Source organism: Camponotus floridanus, unplaced genomic scaffold (genome assembly GCF_003227725.1).
Source record: "Camponotus floridanus strain SB8 unplaced genomic scaffold, Cflo_v7.5 scaffold27, whole genome shotgun sequence".
Lineage (NCBI taxonomy): Eukaryota > Metazoa > Arthropoda > Insecta > Hymenoptera > Formicidae > Camponotus > Camponotus floridanus.
Genome location: NW_020229403.1, coordinates 947,578 through 967,773, shown reverse-complemented (window position 1 = coordinate 967,773; position 20,196 = coordinate 947,578). Strand labels below are relative to the sequence as shown.

Here is a 20,196-nt window from a genome sequence, read left to right as displayed (position 1 = left end):
GATTTTTCTCTCTTTAGAGATACCGAATGTACTATGATAAATTTCACAAGTTTAAGATTAATCGTCGCTATCGTCAAAAAGTTTTATATACTGCGAGTTATGTCAAAATACAAAAAAGAAATTTAAACTTTGAAAAATTTACTTAATTCTATGTTTTCTGAGTTTCTTTATAATAAGAATAACGACATATTTATGAGCATATACGTTCAATAACATTTGCATATAATATTAATTTGTTAAACAATTTTCATAACATCAGAATCTCTTACATAGTAACTACAGATTAAAGGGGATCGTAGGGGGAATCGCATTTTTACTAAGAAACCCACTCATTAACCCACTTTCGCTCAATTTAACCCACTTTGCTCTAATTCATCTGACCCTCTCGTCAGTTATTACATCTTATATAAACCAGAGATTTTTAGCTTCAATTCTTGGTTCTACTATTCTATTCATCTATCCTATCTTCCTATAAACTCAATATGATTGATAGATTTCATTTTCGCCTGATGCCGAGCTGAATCCTCATTCTCATACTTCGTGCAATACGTCACCATATTTTTTATTCTTTGTTTCACGAGAATTAATCAAAAGACAATTTTTTTTAAACATTTAATTATTCACGCTAGAAAAGAAGTATTTTTTTAAATATCGCACGTAGGAGGGTTTCAGCGAGAACATCAGGCGTATTAATTGGTTCGTTAAGTTTTATATTTTTAATTATACGCTATTTCTTTACTGAATGTAACATGATAATTATATTATTTATATCATCACCTCGTGAAATTTGAAAAATGAGACGAGATCTAAAAAAGAATGTCACTCAATGATAAATATTCATAAAAAAGTCGTGTATGTGAAAGAGCATTCTTGTATATGTGCATGGATATGCATAGTAGATGTGTAAAAACTTATTTATAATGTCTCGACAAATTTCACTCAGGACAAATATGTATACCGATTTTAATCGATCGCATTATATAATTGATGATGACGAATTACGTACACAGTAATACTAATTTAATACACAGTTAATAATTATTATACACTTCGAAATGTACTTGATTCTTTTTGAAACGATGTGAGACTTTTTTCATCTCAATATATATATAGTACTACTTCGATAGATTACATCTTAAACGAGAGTTATAAAATGCTGCTTAAACGCGATAGCATGAAACAAATAAGGATACAAAAAATTACGGTTTTTTCACATGAAAGATGATAAACAGACTTTGGCGTTTATCATTTGAATTATCTATGTCTTTATGAAAAAAAGATATTTGTTGGAAAATTTGCAATTTTTTAGAATATAACTGGGAGAAACAAGAGAAAGAATGAGAAAAGATAATGAAAGTTAAGAAATAATGTCTCCTATACATTTCCTATGTTGAAGTATCCTTAATTAGAGCCACTTACCTGTAATTGGCGCTCGATACTATCGAGAAATAACGAGAAACGATTGGAAGCTTTGACATGTTGATGAATCGTAACGAATGTGAGCATTAAATTCCATATTCCTCCTACACGAAATTTTGCACAAGTATCACTCCTTTGCGAGAGACAGAGAGAGAGAGAGAGAGAGAGAGAGAGAGAGAGACAGAGACAGAGAGAAAAAAAGAGAGAGAGAAGGGGAGAGAGAGCGCATCGAGTAAAACCGGAATGCAAAATTTCGATATCACTTCCGTCACTGAACGAACGCAGTTCCTGCAGTCACTGTAACTACTTTTGCCAGACTTGATTCGTCGAGAAACGGATTTGCGCGTCGGTTCGGCCAGTAAGAGAGTATGTCGTCCTCGTCGATGTCGTCATCATCGACGTCGACGTCGCTCGATAAGTCGATATCCAGCTTCGTTCTTTGCCCATGCGGCGGTTTTCTCCTCCTGTACAATTTTCTGCTTCGAGAGTAAGTAACTCGGAAAAGTGCGAATTCTTCGCGTTTGGGTAAACCGCAACTTTGCGGATGACATTACGCGGTAAAACTGCAATCGTGAAATTTCTACGAATTTTCTTCAACTTTGCGCAATCTTCAAACGTGGTTCGACGAGCTTTCGACACAGCGCGTATTTCCATGGGGGCGGATTTACGTGGCAACTAATGAAACTCGAACTCGAGACCTTCAAGTTGTCGAGAAGAATCTTCCTTTAGGAATAATTTTATTCGAAAATATTCATCAAATATTCATCATATTACTTAAAGTTGTATATCATATAAAGTAAGAAGAAGCATGTTTAATAGTTGCTTGCTTCTTTATATATTTGCTGGGAACTAAATGATAAAAACAAAAGAAACTCAATAAATTCCTATGTTGAGACGAATTAAAATAATCGGAAGATCGATGATTGGCAAATCTCTCGTATCCAGTCCCTATTGAAATGATGTAGAATTCTTCGACAAACATTCGTAGGAGAAAATGAATGCACGATTTAATCATGCTAATTCAGTTAAGCTGTTTACGTACTTTACATTTCTGCATTTAATTCTGTGTACAAAAAGAAGCGTTGTTTCTCCAACAGCGGAATTGGAGATTTTTGTTTTGATACGAATGAAGGTCTTTGTATCGATTTTCTCACTGAACCGCAGTTAAGATACGCTTAAATCGAAACGATGTTTCAGAACCGAAATTCTTCAGAAAATATTTCTCTGTTTCTGTCTTCTACTATTGGGATAAAGACGTGCTCCATCCAATATCATTTCTTACAGGAGGGTCTTCAGATAATCTTTTCTCGTCAATAAAAATTTTATTTCGTTTTCTCTCGCTGCCACGGATTGAGGCCAAAACTCATGAACTCAACTACGTGAACTCTTCACGTCGACTTAAAATTGAAATTAAACATGATTGAATTTGATATTAATATTCTAATAGTTTTTGAAAAATAGTCGTTGTCAAAAATTACTTTTATGTATTATCGGAAAATATCAATCATATCATCTTCTTCTCGACATTCCCAAAAATTATTTATGATAAATGAGTCGAGTCAATTATATGCTTCCTTAGATTTCATTATTTCCGTGTTAATTCTTTCGTGATCGATTCGGGATCTCCATTGAAACGTTTCCGTCACGTAAATCTTCTCTGCGGAAAATGCGAAGACTCTACTACGGGATCTCTACGTGTCAGTGTCGAGACCTCGATTATTCACGAAAGATACACCATCATCGATCTCCGGCGATACCTTTCCTTTCGCGACCTCGTTATTCATTTCCCTTTTTCATCTCCCCTCGAAGAGCTTCCTGTCGCAAATACCGTTCTCGTGGCCAGCATCCCCTCGTCGTTATCTTGGGCAAACTTAAGATTACGATCCTCTTCCTCTCGATTTTTTTCGCCAGCAAGACGTTTCTTCCGTTGCATCATCGCTTATTCATCATAGCTCGATGATATCCGGCGCACGAAACTGCACTTTGCTGCAGTACTTTACTTCCTGCACGATCTTGTTACTGCAATCCTCCCCGTGATCGCTCCGCTCGTCATCGTCGTCGTCCTCCTCCTCCTGCAGATCCTCCAAGACCTTATGTCTGTCTAGACGCCAGCCACCGCTCCTGCCGCCGGCCGACTTCTTCTTCTCGCGGATTTTATTCTGGCGAACGGATCGCCGTGGTTATTTGTATCTGAAAGTCGACCAGAACGGGAGCACTTTGCAGTGTGAGTGTGCTCTTATCGATCTCGCGGGGGAGTTCGTCGCCTTACATATAAAAAAAAGTGTGTTTTTTATCTCTTTTAATGTTTAATATATCACTTTCTATATCGCTTTGACATAGATCGAGTGGGAAACGATGTCGAGAAACTACATATATATCGTATTTCAACAATTATACTTTTGATAGTGGTTAGATAAGGTGCGCTATTAACACACACAATGATTTCGACGAGTTAAGCATTTAACATTTCGTGTGTATCATTCATGCGGAATAGAAAACGGCTAAATCGCGATACAGGTATTTTTGCGAAGTCTATTTAATTTGTATCTTTTATAATCTCGCCGCGAATATTTTAATCACGTCGTTAGACACTCAATGTAAATTATGAGCGAGATATTCACATTTCGTTGACGATAGGAACATAATCTGTGTGCGTATATACAATACAATGATCCGTGCTACTCGGTTCTGTATCGGCAATTGTATCGAGTGTTGTAATAAGCAAATTGAAACGCGGTGTCGCGAAACATTTTTCATCGTCGTATTCGTCGTCGTGAAATAGTTTCCATCGATTCTACGAAAATTAGATCAACATCGCACGTTATTTTCATTATAAGTCATAGTCGTATTTTCCAAGAAAAATTCGTACGCGTCTAATTGTGAGTTACTCTCCCATTTTGAAAATTTTTAGGAAAATTAGTCTTGATTGGAATTGTCGCTTTCTATATCTGCAATTCATAAAAAGAGAAATTTACGAATTATTTACAAAAACTTATACACGAAAATGTAATTCAAGATATAAGTCCTTGTAAATAATGTGACTAGAAATTTCTTATACATCTTAAAGAAATCGTGTTAAAATGGATTTAACGTTATCAGCTTTTCATTAACGTAATTGATTATTTTTTTTTTTTTTGCTTTGAACAAATCCTGTAAACTAGATATTCCGAGTACGCCAAAAAAGCGACTTACCTTTCCGGTAAAGGGCATTCCAGAATTCTGCAGAAAGCCAGACCGATCGCTACTATTAGTATTACAAATAAAACCGCATACATCACGCATAGATGAACTAAAGAAAAAATATAGAGCGTTTTGTGACACCACTGATTCGGCGCGTATAACGAAACTTTATATTCCGGCCACATTATATGCAGTATCCAATAATGTCCTGAAACAAAAAAGAAGAAAGCATACGGCATAACGAACGTACGAATCAACATCTTTCAAATCGGAGCAATAAAATACGGTCATATGGAATGTTATCAAGTTTATTAAAGAATATTGAAAAATATATTTCTTTTGAAATACGCATGGAAAAATTTTTCTCGCTCCACTTGTTTGTTTTCACAAACAAAATCTTGCTCTTGTATTCGACCCAAAAACTTTAGAAATAGCAACGACCCAGCGAAATTACGTGGCATACATATCAAGTGTTCGTGATTAAGCAGCCTGCAATTACATCCCTCACTCCGACCAACGAACTGTCACGTTTTGCCATACGATAAATTGGCGCTTTGCACGAAATATAAATATTGCAATACGATGCTTGGTCACGAACGGTTAAATCGTCATAATAACTGGACTTTTTATAATTTCTTCTCGGACACAGATTCACACTCGCATATACAATACTTTCAACGCTTCATATTTCTTGCTCTTTTATGTGTTTGCACTAGCAGTTAAATAAATCTCAAACATAAAAAATAATAAAAAATATAATGAATTTATCAATCTAATATATTATATACGAAGTAATATTAACATATATTTAATAAAAAAGAAAATAACTGTATATTTTAATTAGCAGTAATATTTGTGAGACACTTTAATCCTGATTTGGTTTTTACCAAAGATAGAACATTAAAGTTTAATGCAAATATAAACAAAGTTATTTGACCGTTATTTTCTTAAAAATTTACTCGCAAAAATAATATTGAAATGGAAAGCATCGCGTAATTAACAACAAAGAAACTAAATATAATACATGCATCAATATTTATGCAACAACATAATATTCCGACTGTTTTTCGAGCGTTTCGCATTTTACAAATTCTTTTATTTTGATATTTATTGAATCTGCAAAATTTTATTTAAAAATTTTTATATAGAACATAAGAGAACATAGAAACATAAGAGGGATAAAATTATTCTGTTAAATAATACAAAATGAAAAATTAATGTAGAGAATAAAACAATTTAAAAATAATTTAATAACTGAAAAATAATTAAAAAACTATTTAAAAAAATGGCAGTTACTTATATTATTTTCAGTTTGTTCTATCTTGCAAGTGATAATCTTCTGACACATTCAGATTTGCATAAAATAATTATAGAATTATGTAACCGAAAATTTTAAAGCACGCATTTTCGTAAAACGGCTTTGTACTTGTTGAGTAAATCCTTTATGGTTTTAACGCTCGGAAAGTTCGCGTGTTGTTGGCGCGGGAACGCGTATGATTCCGAACGAAATTTCAAGTTACTTACCTAACACGAACCATGCGACCAGGAAGCACGATAGAGCTATGGAGAGTAATTTCATAGGCGAAACGTATGAACTGGTTGCGGGAACGGACAGGACTTCCGGCCTGCGGGAACGTATCTGCGAATAGAGCGCCCAAAACATGCGCACGACGCCCAAAACTCCTCCGATCAGCATGTAGACAGGAATGTATGGTTCTTTCGGACAATCCTTAATGAACTGCACACCTATAAATAATAAATAAATTTAAACATAAATCGATACGTTTGCCTATGAAAAAGAATCTGCCATACACAGAAGTTTTATATAATTTATTATAATTTATTATATTATATTAATAAAATTATATAATTTATTATATTGTATTATAGAAATTTATTATTTATAATATTGTATATATAATAATAGATAATATATATAAATATATGTATAATGTATTTTTTTAATGTATTTAGCTTAAATATGCATATATGTTTGCATGTGTAAAATTATCTCTGCTTAAACATTACACATAAATTTCAATTTTACGTGGTGTCACGTATATGTAGCAGTAAATGTGATAATTGACGACACGATTTTTGTTTCTCTCATTTTTTTGCTGAAATCTTCCTCATTAGCAAATCTTTTATGAACGTTTTCCTTTTATATATTTTCATATCTGTGACCTGAATATTCTATTTTATAGTTTGCCAAGCAGCGATAACACGGTACAATAATTCGCTTAACACTATGAATTCATTATTATTTTCAAAAACGAAAAAGAAAAACATGTCTTAATCGATATTCTTGCCCATCAATTAAGATCTAATGTATATATGACGTGCATCATTATTATGCGCTTTTTATAACGCCAGCAAGGAATAATTTAGCATTAATTGCGTGTTGCCTGACGTCTATCCTGTATATCACGTCCTGATTCGACGTCCAACTTAGGATAACGTGACATGCAAACATGAAGAGGTTCTCCACTGCAATGTACACCTTAATACATCGTTATTGTGTCACATCTTGTATATGTAAACCATATGCAACACAATCAGTTTTTAAAAAATTGATTTTTTTGTATTCTTGTTATGATAAAATTAATATAAAATTAATATAAAAAATTAATATAATCAACGTACCTACTTTTTTAATTATTGTAAAGATAAAATGTAATTGAAAATATTACAATTACATACACATATGTTGTATTTGAGAAAAAGAATAGAAATCTTCAAGGCAGTTATATCATTTCAACTTCAATTTAAGTGTCTTTATTTTGATTGTAATGCTATAAACATGACTTACGAACAACTTAAACCGTATGATTGCAAATTTCGCGTAAAACAGCGATTGACAATCGTGATGTGTCGATTGCTTTCTTTTTCTTTTTCCGCAAATCAATATATAATGATAATTATTTTAATGGCATTCTAATACATTGAATCTTCGATGTGCTCCACATTGTTTCTCAAATCAGTTCCTTCTTATTCTAAGATTGTTCAAGTGTCTTATCAAACCTTTACACTAAAGGCTGCCATTTCTATAACTCTCGTGCTTTTATATCGGTATCCATGAAAGATTTAAGTCTTATTCGGCCATTTTTGCGGTTCGTCTACGCCATTATATTATCGATTGCAGGTTCTTACCAGATTGACTTTGCCGAAAGGTGAATGCACTGAGCCTGCAATAAATCAGGTTGAGCGTCCGTGCTCTGTAGCGCGAATAACCGACCATAGCCAAGAAATTAAACATGGTTGCATGCCATAAGCTCGACACGCTAGCGATTTGCGTGTCGTAATCATGGCAACATTAATTAACTCGGAAACGATATCGTATATTTCGTAGAATTTCGTTTAGAATTTCGAGATCTGTTACTCAATCCGGGCGGAAAGCAAACGCACGTTTGCTGCATGTAGAATCGTAATTTATTTGATTTAGAAAAAGTCTCATTGAAAATTGAGTTATTAAATACATTTAAATACGTGTAATACTGTTTTTATGTAAAATTATATATAAATAAAACATCGAAAATGGAATCTGAAATTTTATTTCGAAAAATTTTTTAAAATTTGTTAGCAGAAGTTAGATTTTATTTATTTTACGCTGTCGTATATATCTTTTCTCATACTTCTATAACATTTGCTAAATAATTGCATTTTGCTGATCGAAACTCTATTTCACGATAAAGGAAAGAGAAGGTAACAGATCATATCTAATTGTAAAACTTTTGCAAGAGACAAGAGATCTCTTATTAGTTAAAAAATTTCTCTATTAATTTTAAATATTAATTTTAAATATAATTTTAATTTATTTCAAAGTTTAATTACATTCAATTTATAGATCAATTTATAATATTAGAGTTATAAAATATGTATGTTATAAAAATATATTTTCTCCTCATAAATGTCTCATTATGATATACATATCTAAAAAAATTCACATTATTTAATAATTACATAAATATAAATAATTAATAAATTATAAAAATGCATTATCGTATATTGCAAAGAATACTATTAAAGGTCGATTGAACTGCAAAAATAGTTAGCTACTGAATCTTTCCATTTATTTGTTCCAATAAATTCTAGACTTATATCGCTGACGGTGATACGAAATATTTGTGCCAGAAGAATATTGGTAAAAGAATCTTATCTCTCAATTGGCACGTTCTCCGTAAACTACCACTAGAAATCATCTTCAGCTATCAGAGACTCCATACTTTTATGACCCAATCTCGATTCAGAAATTAATTGAAGGGTAGTAGACAACACTATAGCATTGATGGGTATTAAAAATTTTCTTTGATATTTGAAATGATTCCCATCAGACGTAATGCGTAAAGATATTTCCTCGAGAAAAGCTAAAGGTTAATAAAAGAGCTTTAATTCTCGAGAGATATGTAATGGAAAGGAATTTACATAAAAAAAAGCTAAAAGGTTTCGCAAAGTTTACTGAAACATGAAGAAAGTTAAAGAGAACATCTTGTTCAATCATTTATTCTTCCTCAATTTTTAAATGAACTGAATCTTTTCTCTTTTTACTCATGTATAAAATATTCATATAATAATCTTTAAAAATAATATTGAGGAATAGCATTGAAAACTAACAAGTCAAAAGGATATTAAATGGCGTTATATTAAAGAGTGATACAAATTTGAATTTTAAAAAGTGCTATGATGATCAAAGAATAGGGATAAGGTATATCACCTTCCTAAGTATCACGAGAGCTTGTCGTTAATTCTTCAGTATAGATATACTAAGTATCGATCCGCTACGCGGAAATATAAAACGGATCGAATCGTCGACAACAGTCTCGGTAAATCCACACTCTTTCGACCTACTTATCCCTCTACTATTTATTATATAATATTCATTATGCTACTCGAAAAAAATACTCTTTTACATAATTAAATTATTTATGCGTAGCCAATTATCGATCCAAGATGTTTCGAACCAAGATTATAATCGAAGTCGTCGATATTCAAATCTCTTTCACTCACCAAAAATGAACATCAAGATAGGCACAGTGGACAGACAGGTCAGACATATGGTGAACGTCATCGTCTTGCTGATAACTTTCAAGGCGCGAAAGACGAAATCGCAGATACCGTTTGCCTCAAGATGGGCGTCCTTCAATTGAAATACGACCGAGCCATATGTCGCTACGCTAAGATTTGCAGTTTCCGCGTTGCCCTTTTCAGGTGCTTTTGCACCGCTGGCGCAAAGCCGACGCGATTCGTCGCCTGAAAGCTGAAAGCACACACGTCAGCTCAAATCAGATCTCTTGTAATATAATGCCATCTTATTCTGGCGAGTTTATTCGGATTAATGCTACACGTACATGCGCGACGTTAGACTTTATCGTGGAGACGACTTGACAAAATTATAAACGGATCTCAGCTCCCGCACTTCTCTTTATCTTATTGTAATTTTATTTTAGAAACATTATTTTCATTTTTTTAAATTTCATCCTCATTACTTTGTATTAGTGTGCTGCGCTGTGTACCACTTTGTCTGCATTTTGCTGATTACAAAGTAATCCAATTAGCGACAGAGCAAGAGCGGTTTTTTCCGTCTTTTGCTAAAAACCCATGTTAACCAACACGCTCGTAATACAGAAAGAAAGAAAAAATTAACTGCAGAATCCAGATTTTAAAAGCGATGCGAAACGATTTAAAGATTTCTTAAAAATTCTTCCGAAGGAATTCGCGCATTTTTCTGAATGAATAAAAATTCAATGCTGCCATAAAAAAAAATAGAAGGAATAATTCAATCAACGAGGAAGATGAGAAGGATACTCTTTTCGTATTTTAAAATTCGACTTTATTTAAGACGGTTTAATTATCGATGTCGGAAATTTTTTAAACGCTTTAGCGCAGATTTTGCGCTAAAAAATAATTTATATTCCGTTTATCACGCATACAATATGGATCCAATAAGCGATCGTAAAAAAACGCGAGCTTTGTCGAACGGTTGCTGACACGTCCCTTATTTCTCTCCGTCAATTCTCGTTCTATGTCGTACGGAATTGATCTTTTGAGAGGTTCTCGGGTAGCGTGCACACGTCTCAAGCATGTTTTTCACACGGAAAATAAGCGGTGGATGTGATCTATATAGAAATTTAAGCTGTCACGAACAGAGTACGCCCGTACTTTTGATGTCCCGCACATATTTTCGCACTTTAATTTTCACACCGTACGAAACAGCAGCATACGTTTTTAACAAACAACAATTCACGCAAGAAGCGTTAGTTTCATCATATAAATCCGTGCTTTTATTCATTGCCGAATTAAAACGCGTCAATCATCACACATTGTTTTCTTGAATAAATTATATGTAATACTTATTTTCTGTTTTTATAATCATATTTAATTATTATACATATGTATAAATATATAAAATCGAAAATCTAAAGTTTAATGTAATATAATTAATATAGTATAATATAATTAATATAATTACATTTTTTGTTTTAAATATTAATAATATTTTTTTTCGCGCAAATATCGAAAATAATGTAATAAGAAATATATTCTTTCGAACTCATTAAGGTTTTTCCGAGTCAAAGGGTAAAGGGCAAGGCACGAGAAATAAAGGCGTGGAGAATCTCGTGACGAAGCTACCGGTAGTATCGTTACTTAACTTCGCGTGCGTTGTAGCAACATATCGTGCCAAGCTGTGTCTGCACCGTCCGGAAAACCCGTCCAGAATGCAATTTTAGCTCGTGTTAGAGGACCTTCTTTCGTTCTTAGTGATGTACGAAAGAGAAATATTTTCTATAAATACTTTAATTAATGTTGCAATTTTGTATATTAGTACATATTACGTGCGACTATATAATTTAACATTTTTAAATATATTCTAATCTCGAGGTAAATGAGTTGTCTGTTTTTTTATAAAACTCCACGAGCTCCCTAACTTATTTTCTGTTTTCATAATCAAACTTAAGCGAATTTTGTAAAAATAAAAATGGAAAAGCGTTGCAAAGCCGACGTTTCTCTAGAGCAATATAACGAAGAAAATTACTTTGAAGATAAGCGCGAGAGGTTAAGCGATGAGGAAAAAAAACCAAAAAATAACTTTTCTTCACACGATTTGGATCGAATTTTAATTCAATGGAAATTCATTTAACACAAAAAACTCAATATATATTCTAAACGTAACGTAATTAAACGTATCACAATATAATATATATGATTAATATAAAAAAAAGATTAATAAAAAAAAATGAAAAAATGAAGATAAAAAAAACTATACAACCATTTCACGTCTCTGTACTTATTAATGCATGACGAATTGTACCCTCAGAATTTTCCCGTGTATATTCGTTCAGCTAGAAAGGTAGCGCGTCTTTCAGTCACTCGCATTCCACGACATTCGCAACTGGAGCGTGTGTTGTAACGGTGGGCGGAAAAGAAAATTCCTCGAATATTGCAGATCGAAAAACGGTAGTGGGCGCTATGTAAAAGAGGGCACGGTTACCTGCGAAACGGAGCTGCTGGCTCGCCTGGAATCGGCCCAGGCGTTTGTCCCATATCCCAGATTGACCTGCGCGCCTCCGCTTCCGCCCGATCTGACACTTCCCGAGCTCACTTCTCTTTGGCGATAAGGCGAGGAACTTCGGTTTCTCGTGCTCCCTGGACAAACGCAAATATTTGAATCTCCCCAACTACTCTTCAAAGCTCGACGAGCAGTCTTGCGCGTCTCTCGTGGACATTTACGGCTGTATATAGAATAGAAGAGCTCGCGCACAGATACAGAAACTGCGAAATCGAGTTATGAATTTCAAACTTATTAGCAATACATCCAATAAAAGGCATTTCTACTTTTTCAAATTTCTTTTCTACAGTTGCGACTGTTTTGAAACTTTTTTTTTGTCAATTTTACGCCCATAAATTTAATGCTCAAACTTTTTATTTTTTAAATATAATATTGTATAAATAAAATTGTAATACAATTTTAAACGAATATAATAAATAAAATTGTAATACAATTTTAAACGAATATAATAAATAAAATTGTAATACAAAAGTTTAAACGAATATAATAAATAAAATTGTAATAAAATTTTATTTATTATATTCGTTTAAACTTTTTATCATTATTATCCTATCAATTTTTGCTTATTTTGATACATTTGTAATTAATGAATATTAAATAACTGTAAAGTTATGAGACACGGTGAACAATAGTCCAATTAACAATGTTAGCATGTGTGATCTAATTTATATTCTCCCCTCGCATGTTTCTGCACGAATTTCGTTGTAAAGAGACTACATGTACTGCAAACTCAGACGATGAGATATCTTTGTCAACAAGCTTCTGCGTAATGCGCACTGCTTCGTGCGATAAATCCGCGCTTTCAATTTACGGAATACGAATCCCATCTACTGGAGAGATTTCGATTATTGTGACGTTTCTCGCTGCGATTCGCCGCGATTTATCGATTCCGCTTGCCTACGTAGCTTGCTAAAGAGGCCAATCTCATATCGTATTGATCTCACGCGAATAATCACGCGAACAGCGAGCAAATTAGCGCGATAGAAACGTAGGAAAGCATTTTAATATGTACATATATATATATTTGCGACAAAAATTACTATGATAAATATAAAATTAAAATAAATTTACTGAATTATAAAATAATGAATTATTCATTTTGTATTTGCATTTTTATTGTTTCAGAAAATCTCCAAGGGGAAATTCTACTCAGCCGATTTTGCCGATTATAAACGCACGCAATCTCTTTTCGCAGCGCGAAGTAGGTAAGTGAGAATATGTATCAGACGTGTACTTTGATTTCGTGACCGATGGTAATTTGATGGTATAATTGTGAACATTAATAAGCATCGTGCACGCGCGACAAAATCAGGCCAATTTACACAAACGAAGCATATCAGTGCGTATGATGTTAATTATCGCAGAGAAGTAAATGCTTCCTATTTGCCTCGTGATTCATTTCGCACCTTTGCCGTGGCATTAAAATAATTCGTAGCGTTAAAAACATATTTAAAGTATGCAATTTTATTTTTTGTTTCTTGCCAGTTTCATTCTATTCAAAAATATTAAATTGCTAAGAGATACTATCTAAATATTATCATATGCACATGCGAAACACATGTGTCACGCAGTCTGTGACAAGTGTCACGAGTATTTTCTAATATCGTATGTTACGAGTCGCGAGTGCCGAATCTTTGTCGTGAGACGTCATTCTTCAAACACGTGTGTCGCGCAATATATAATAAGTGTCATGAGTATCTTCCAACATCGCACGTGAAAAATCATGAGTGTCGAATTTAACAATGGACGATTATCTCGATTTACCCATTGGATTACGCGATCGCGTCTATCGCGATTATTTGCAATCGGCGTCCATCGCTGCGCATGTATAATGTTTGTCGCAAGCATCGATCCATGTGTTTCGTATGTGCGAACGTAGTCGTGAGACACTGTTCTTCAAACTCACAGAAGTGCAGTAAATAATAAATAATAAGTTAGTAACTTGCATTAAATAATAAGCTAATAAACTTGCATAAATTTGCATAAGTTGGCTTACAAAGTTTAATACTACCATATCAAAACTATGTGAGCTTTCGAGCTGCCAATAGAACGTTAGATCCCTTTACTTACGATATATTTAAATTGTCTAATTTATATAAATTCACATATAATATAAATATGATTAATTACTTAACTCCTAGTATTATTACGTTTACTAATACAATTATTACAATTAAAAATTGAATTTTTGTTGAAAATGGTGATATTTCATAAATTAATCTAAAAATATTCAAGTAAAATTAAATCGGTGAAAAATTATTTTTATACCATCTAACTCGTTATATTTCTAGTTTTGCATATTATGCTATATATACTTATATACAATGATATGCCCAAAATTTAATGCAAAATCGGAGATGTTGGATTTATCTGATTTGATTAAATTGCAATAAATTTATTCGTGCGAGAATATATAGTGAAAATCAAGGGAAAGAATATTGACATTACTTTTTAATAGCTCATCTGCGCCATAATATTATCAAATTGTTTTCAATTTGACGATATTGTCTTCATATATCGTTCTTTCCACTCCTGTGTTATGCGCTATTTCAAAGCGTGAATGTCTGTCATATCTGCGAAAAAAGTACGAATGTACGACATCGCATGGCAATTGAGAATGTATACGCGCGAGAATGTATCGCTCGGCGAGCAATTTCCGTCAGTCGAGATATATTATCCGCATCTATCGCATTCGATGTGCCTCAGGCACGCCGAGTGAAACGAACGAAACCTAATCGGTCTCTCTGGAGACCGACCTGACGTCGAGTTGTACAGTAATGAGCGTCAAATTGCTATTGCAATCCCGAAGGAAGAGATGTACCCTGCCTCGAGGCAAATTTTCAATCCGCAAATGCGAGGATATAAAAAATAATCGCCAATTCTGGATATTTTTAGAGTAGTTTCTTATGACATATACTGTAGATATTTTTGCTTAAAATTATTCGACATCGATTATTTTTAATATCTATCTAAAATTTATCTATATCAAGCATATGCAATACACGATGAGATATGTATAAATCTTTGTATAAATTTATTATCATTTTTAAATCTATTCTGCGGATTGTTAACGACATTTTTAAAATTATAGCCAATTATAGTTTCTCTCGAGTCAATATTACAATTGTTGTTTAATTTCTCGCTATGTTATGATTGATTGGTATTCGTAGGCGTATTATCGGAACAATCCGACCGCAGTTGTAGCGAACACAATGTTCCGAACATTGCGTTACGTTTCATCGCGATGCTATAATTGCATGAGGAAGATTATACATTGATTTCGCTACTCGAATACAAAGCGTTGCGGTTTGGACATATCCAAGAACCACCTTTTTGCGGTAATTTTCGTATTAAAGTTATGCATCAACAGTCGCGATGTAGGGAAACAAATTCACGATAATCTCATCATAATATAACTTGATTTACTTGTAATACCGATAATAGAAATAACCAGTCTATGACTGGTTCAATTTCTTTCTTAGTAATAGCAATTCTAAATAATTATTATTAATTAGATCATTTTTATTGTTAAAAAAAGAATTAATAGAGAAGAGAGAAAGATAAAAGATTAATTTAAATTTCAAAAAAATTAGTAAAATACTTAATAATTTAAAAAAATATTAAAGGAGATATATATATATTTTTTTTTCTTTTACCCTGATCTGCAGAAGCTCTTCTAGGATCTTGCAAACCCAGGTTGCCCCGTGGGGCTCTTCTATCTTGATGCCCTCCAAGGCTCCCCCTAGGACTCCTATCAATTCCTTCAGGCCCAATGCTTCCTCTGGGGCTTCTATTTTCGTCGTCGTTGATGGCTCCAAGAGAACCTCTCGAGTGTCTATCGATATCGTTCACGCCTATGCTGCCGCGTGGCGATCGATTCGTCTGGTCGTGCGGCGCGATCGATCCTCTCGGACTTCTGTTACTCTCCGGACAAATAGATCCACGTGGAGACCGATTCGCGGGGTCCGGTGCTATCGATCCTCTGGGTGATCTGTTGGGATCGGGCGCGATCGAGCCGCGAGGGCTCTGGTTCAGGCACTCGGAAGCTATCGAACCACGAGGACTTCTGTCTACGACCTCCATGGGCGTGATACTACCCCTGGGTGTTCTGTGCACATCCGGGCAAATTGAGCCACGTGGACTCCGGTCGAAGTCCAGGTTCGCCATACTACCGCGCGGACTTCTCGTCGAATCCGGTATCAACGAGTGCCTAGGACTACGGATAGCAGCCGCGATTACGCTACCACCGTTCTCCGGCAGCAGAGAGATCCTAGATGCACCGACCGCTATGCTGTTTCGCGGACTTCGGTTGTAAGCCACGTCTGGCACGAGCGAGTTCCTGGGACTGAGCGCAGAATCCGGCACCAGCGAGTGACGCGGACTTAACTCCGGTGTGAGGCTACATCGCGGTGAACGGGCCACATCGGGCACTAGACTGTTTCGCGGACTCCTGTTGGGATCCGGTATTAGAGAGCCTCGCGGGCTTCTGCAGTAATCGTCAGGTATCAGGGAATTTCGTGGGCTGCGGCTCGCCTCCGGCACCAGGGAGTTACGACTGGTGCCGTATTGTTCGGGATCTGGCAAAATCCTGCGACAGACTCCCTGGAATAAATTATAAAGATTCTAGAGCGCTTTTTTATCTACTTAAATTATTGATAAAGTAAAGAGAACGCAGAAAAGAAATATTGAAACGGAGATATTAATTTTCAACTTTATATTTAATATTTCGTTAAGGAATGTCACGATATGATCCGCTTTCTTATTTTCGTAAACTTGACAGATGTCAGGAATATTACAAAAAAATAAATTAGTCATCGCTTTTTCGCCTACAAAATATTTAATTTCCTATTACTCAAATTAATTGATTTTTTTTTATTTTGTTCGAGTTTATCGGAGAGATGCGTATAAATATTATATCTCTACGCGATATACCTAGTTTAATTAACAGAGGGACAAATTTATCTCTGTACGTGAAAGCAAAGCCACATGCTCGTGAAACATGTAGAAATACTCGATTGAAATGAATGGATTTTAATCATTTTAACGACATAGTGTAAAGCTAACCGATAGCTTTCAAGCCTACGTTGCACACCAATCATCCGTTAATGAATAACATGTGATAGCAATCTGTCTGCCATGAAAATTTCATGACATCAAAATTTTGTAGATAAAATGATGTATATAAAATGCGTAACAAAAAGCTTGTATTTGATTTCACCAATGAGTATATTGACATCAAACATTCATATAATTGGTATCATATAATTTGTATTATCCTTCGAATAATAAAATATTTCGTGTAATATAGCATAGCAAAAAAAAAATAAAAAAATGAAATATCTCTGCAGTATTTTTCAGCTGACTGAAAATCTCATTGATTAAATTGATCTTTACACTTTATATAGCTACTAGCGTCGTAAAAATATTTGCCAAGTCAAATTGCTCGAATTATTCACAACGCTTTTAAAAAATTCAGGTAGCCCCTTATATATACATACATACAATTTTCTAGAGAAAATAAGCTTTCAAATTTATGTTTCCTCCACCTTATACGTACACGTATATCAAGATGAATTTGGGGATACACTGTATACCAAAGTAATAACGACTCAAAAGTATATGTATAAAAGAAATTATACAGGAATTTTAGAGATGTCAGAGGGTGAATACTAACCTCGTCGGGAGAATCGCTCTCGGTATCCAGAGCGATATTCGGAACCATGCTACCCCTCGGCGATCTCTGTCTTTCCATCGTTTCGCCGGGGCTGCTTGGCGGCAAGATAAGGGGCTTTTCGGTGGCGACGCTCGCTCGTCGACCTCGCATCGTCGAAGACACCCCCGCCGGCTGGCTCGAATTTGCCATGCTTGGCGACGCTCGCCGGCGCCGCGACGAAGCGCTTCGATGTAACATCACGGTGACATTTTCTTATCCCTGTGACACAATACAATTTCCATTCCCATCATTCACCGAATGTATCGATCTCATGCTGACAAATATTTTATACATATTTATAAAAATGATTAGCATTAATTGTGAATATTAATCATTAGCATCAAATGAGACGCGTTTCTACGAGAAAAATATACGAAATATATATAACTACGAGAAATATTACAAATCCTCTTTAAACTGTAGAATAGATTGAAACAGCCATTATGCTAATTAAATCAAGTACGCGACTTGTGCTTTTGAAGCACAAGCTTCTTCCATTTTAAACGATGTCTAACAGAAACCTTTTGTTTTATGCACCTTTGCAATGAAAAAAAGTGTCTCACTTTGAAAAGCGGACCCGCATCATGAGCATAGTGCATACAATCATACAAAACTTCCTCCAGAAACTAAGAATATCTATTAGAAATTAAAAAAATTTTTTCCAAATTTATTGCATATTAAAAAAAAAATTAGTGCAGCAATACAATCTTAATTGCAGAATTACAAACTTAATTGCTCCTTTTTTTCTAAAAATGCACAAAAAATTGTATTGAATCGATGGTATCATCGTATTAAGAATTTATTACAATTCAATATTATAATTCTTATATATATAAAATTTAAATAATTAAACGAAATTAATTAAAATTTTTAAAACAAAAATGTACTATCTAAAACAAAAGTTTCGTGAATTAGACCATTCTTTTGTAACCGCATGCACTACCTATACATTCAATACATTTAATTGGCTGCATCCTAAGTAGCCAATTGAATGTCCAATAGGGGTTTCCCAGAACATTCTCTTCGTATATATACGCAGCTAGAATAGTTTCTATTAGAGGAAGATGACCCAGATAAGAGCACAGTTCAGTTCGGTTACATTATATTACACCCTCTTAATTCCCCAACCCGCAACTGCATTTTGATGTGCCGTTAAGAGCGTGTCTCTCAACGATCTTCTATGTAGGCCGTGCATAAATTATCGAGATTCGCGATTAATTTACGGTCGGATATTATGCGTCATAAAAATGAGCAAAATGCGATGCAGAAAATCTTTCATTTCAAATATACATGCAACATACTTATTATGCGAAATATCTCACAATTCAATCTAAATAGAAACAAAATTTGAAATGAAACATATTTCGATTAAAGCGTACCGAGTATCAATTTATATCATTTGCCGAAAGATATAACAAAACAGAATATACTACAGAATAACTAGGTAATTAAACACCTGTTTAATTCTCATATTACACGAAATTAAAAACAAGAAATATGAATACGAACACAGAACGGAACTTCAGAGAACGCAGTGCATTCGGAAAACATGATCCTCGCCAACATGGATGAATAATCGTGATATTTTGTTCCTTTGGGCGCGATCGACATGATGAAAAAAATTTGTTTGTATTTTATTTGATTCAGCTAGCAGAGTCACGATAAAAGTTGTATTGGTAAAGAGAGAGAGAGAGAATAATGTCTTGTCGTATATATAAATCTAATAATTAGCAAACAATGTAATTTTTGAAGTTAAAAGCTAAAATGATAGAATTTAAAAAATAATTGATTTAATCTACATAAAATATATTCATATATTTCGTATAAAAATTAAATAAATATATACCAGGAAAGAGTAGTCTCTTTTTATATCAATCTTTCATTTTCGTTTCTATGGATTTCTATGAAAATTTTCACATCAGCATAATTTACACGACATAGCTTTGAAACAAACCTGCGGCGCGTAAATTATCGAATATTATTATTGCAGCCTCCGGCATTATTGCGGTAACTTCTATGCGATGTTGTTTATATACAAATAATCCGTATTATTAGAAAGATCCTAATATTCTCGGTGGCTGTCTTTTCGCAATTTCATGAAATCTACTGGGGAAATGAGTGTGAAATTCAACGAGCAATTCTGATGGATTTACGGCCCGTTAATTAAAGCAACGAGCGGCGCGGAATCTAGTTATTACGAAAAACTTTCCAACGTAGGCGTGAGATAGCATTAATAAAACATTCCTAAGCTATTCTCCAAAAAGAGAAATGTGATTTTTGGAGGAAAGTTTTTGACGAAAACTTCACGGTTGAATTCTCG

The 20,196-nt window shown here is 34.2% G+C and overlaps 1 protein-coding gene across 2 annotated transcripts in view; it reads right to left on the bottom strand.

Annotated features, from left to right (window-relative positions):
- Positions 1 to 578: 578 nt before the first annotated feature.
- The window catches only part of LOC105252222, a 31,250-nt gene continuing 11,632 nt past the window's right edge, over positions 579 to 20,196 (bottom strand). Inside the window, exons 2-8 of one of the 2 annotated variants that reach the window (XM_011259521.3) lie at positions 17,838 to 18,095; positions 15,820 to 16,765; positions 12,086 to 12,240; positions 9,604 to 9,853; positions 6,124 to 6,345; positions 4,612 to 4,807; positions 579 to 4,367 (exon numbers count right to left, since the gene is read on the bottom strand). In XM_011259521.3, the coding sequence (XP_011257823.1) occupies positions 4,304 to 4,367; positions 4,612 to 4,807; positions 6,124 to 6,345; positions 9,604 to 9,853; positions 12,086 to 12,240; positions 15,820 to 16,765; positions 17,838 to 18,074 (2,070 nt within the window). In that variant the 5' untranslated portion in view covers positions 18,075 to 18,095 and the 3' untranslated portion in view covers positions 579 to 4,303. The remainder of the gene's footprint in view (positions 4,368 to 4,611; positions 4,808 to 6,123; positions 6,346 to 9,603; positions 9,854 to 12,085; positions 12,241 to 15,819; positions 16,766 to 17,837; positions 18,096 to 20,196) is intronic. The other variant, XM_011259522.3, reaches the window with a different exon arrangement.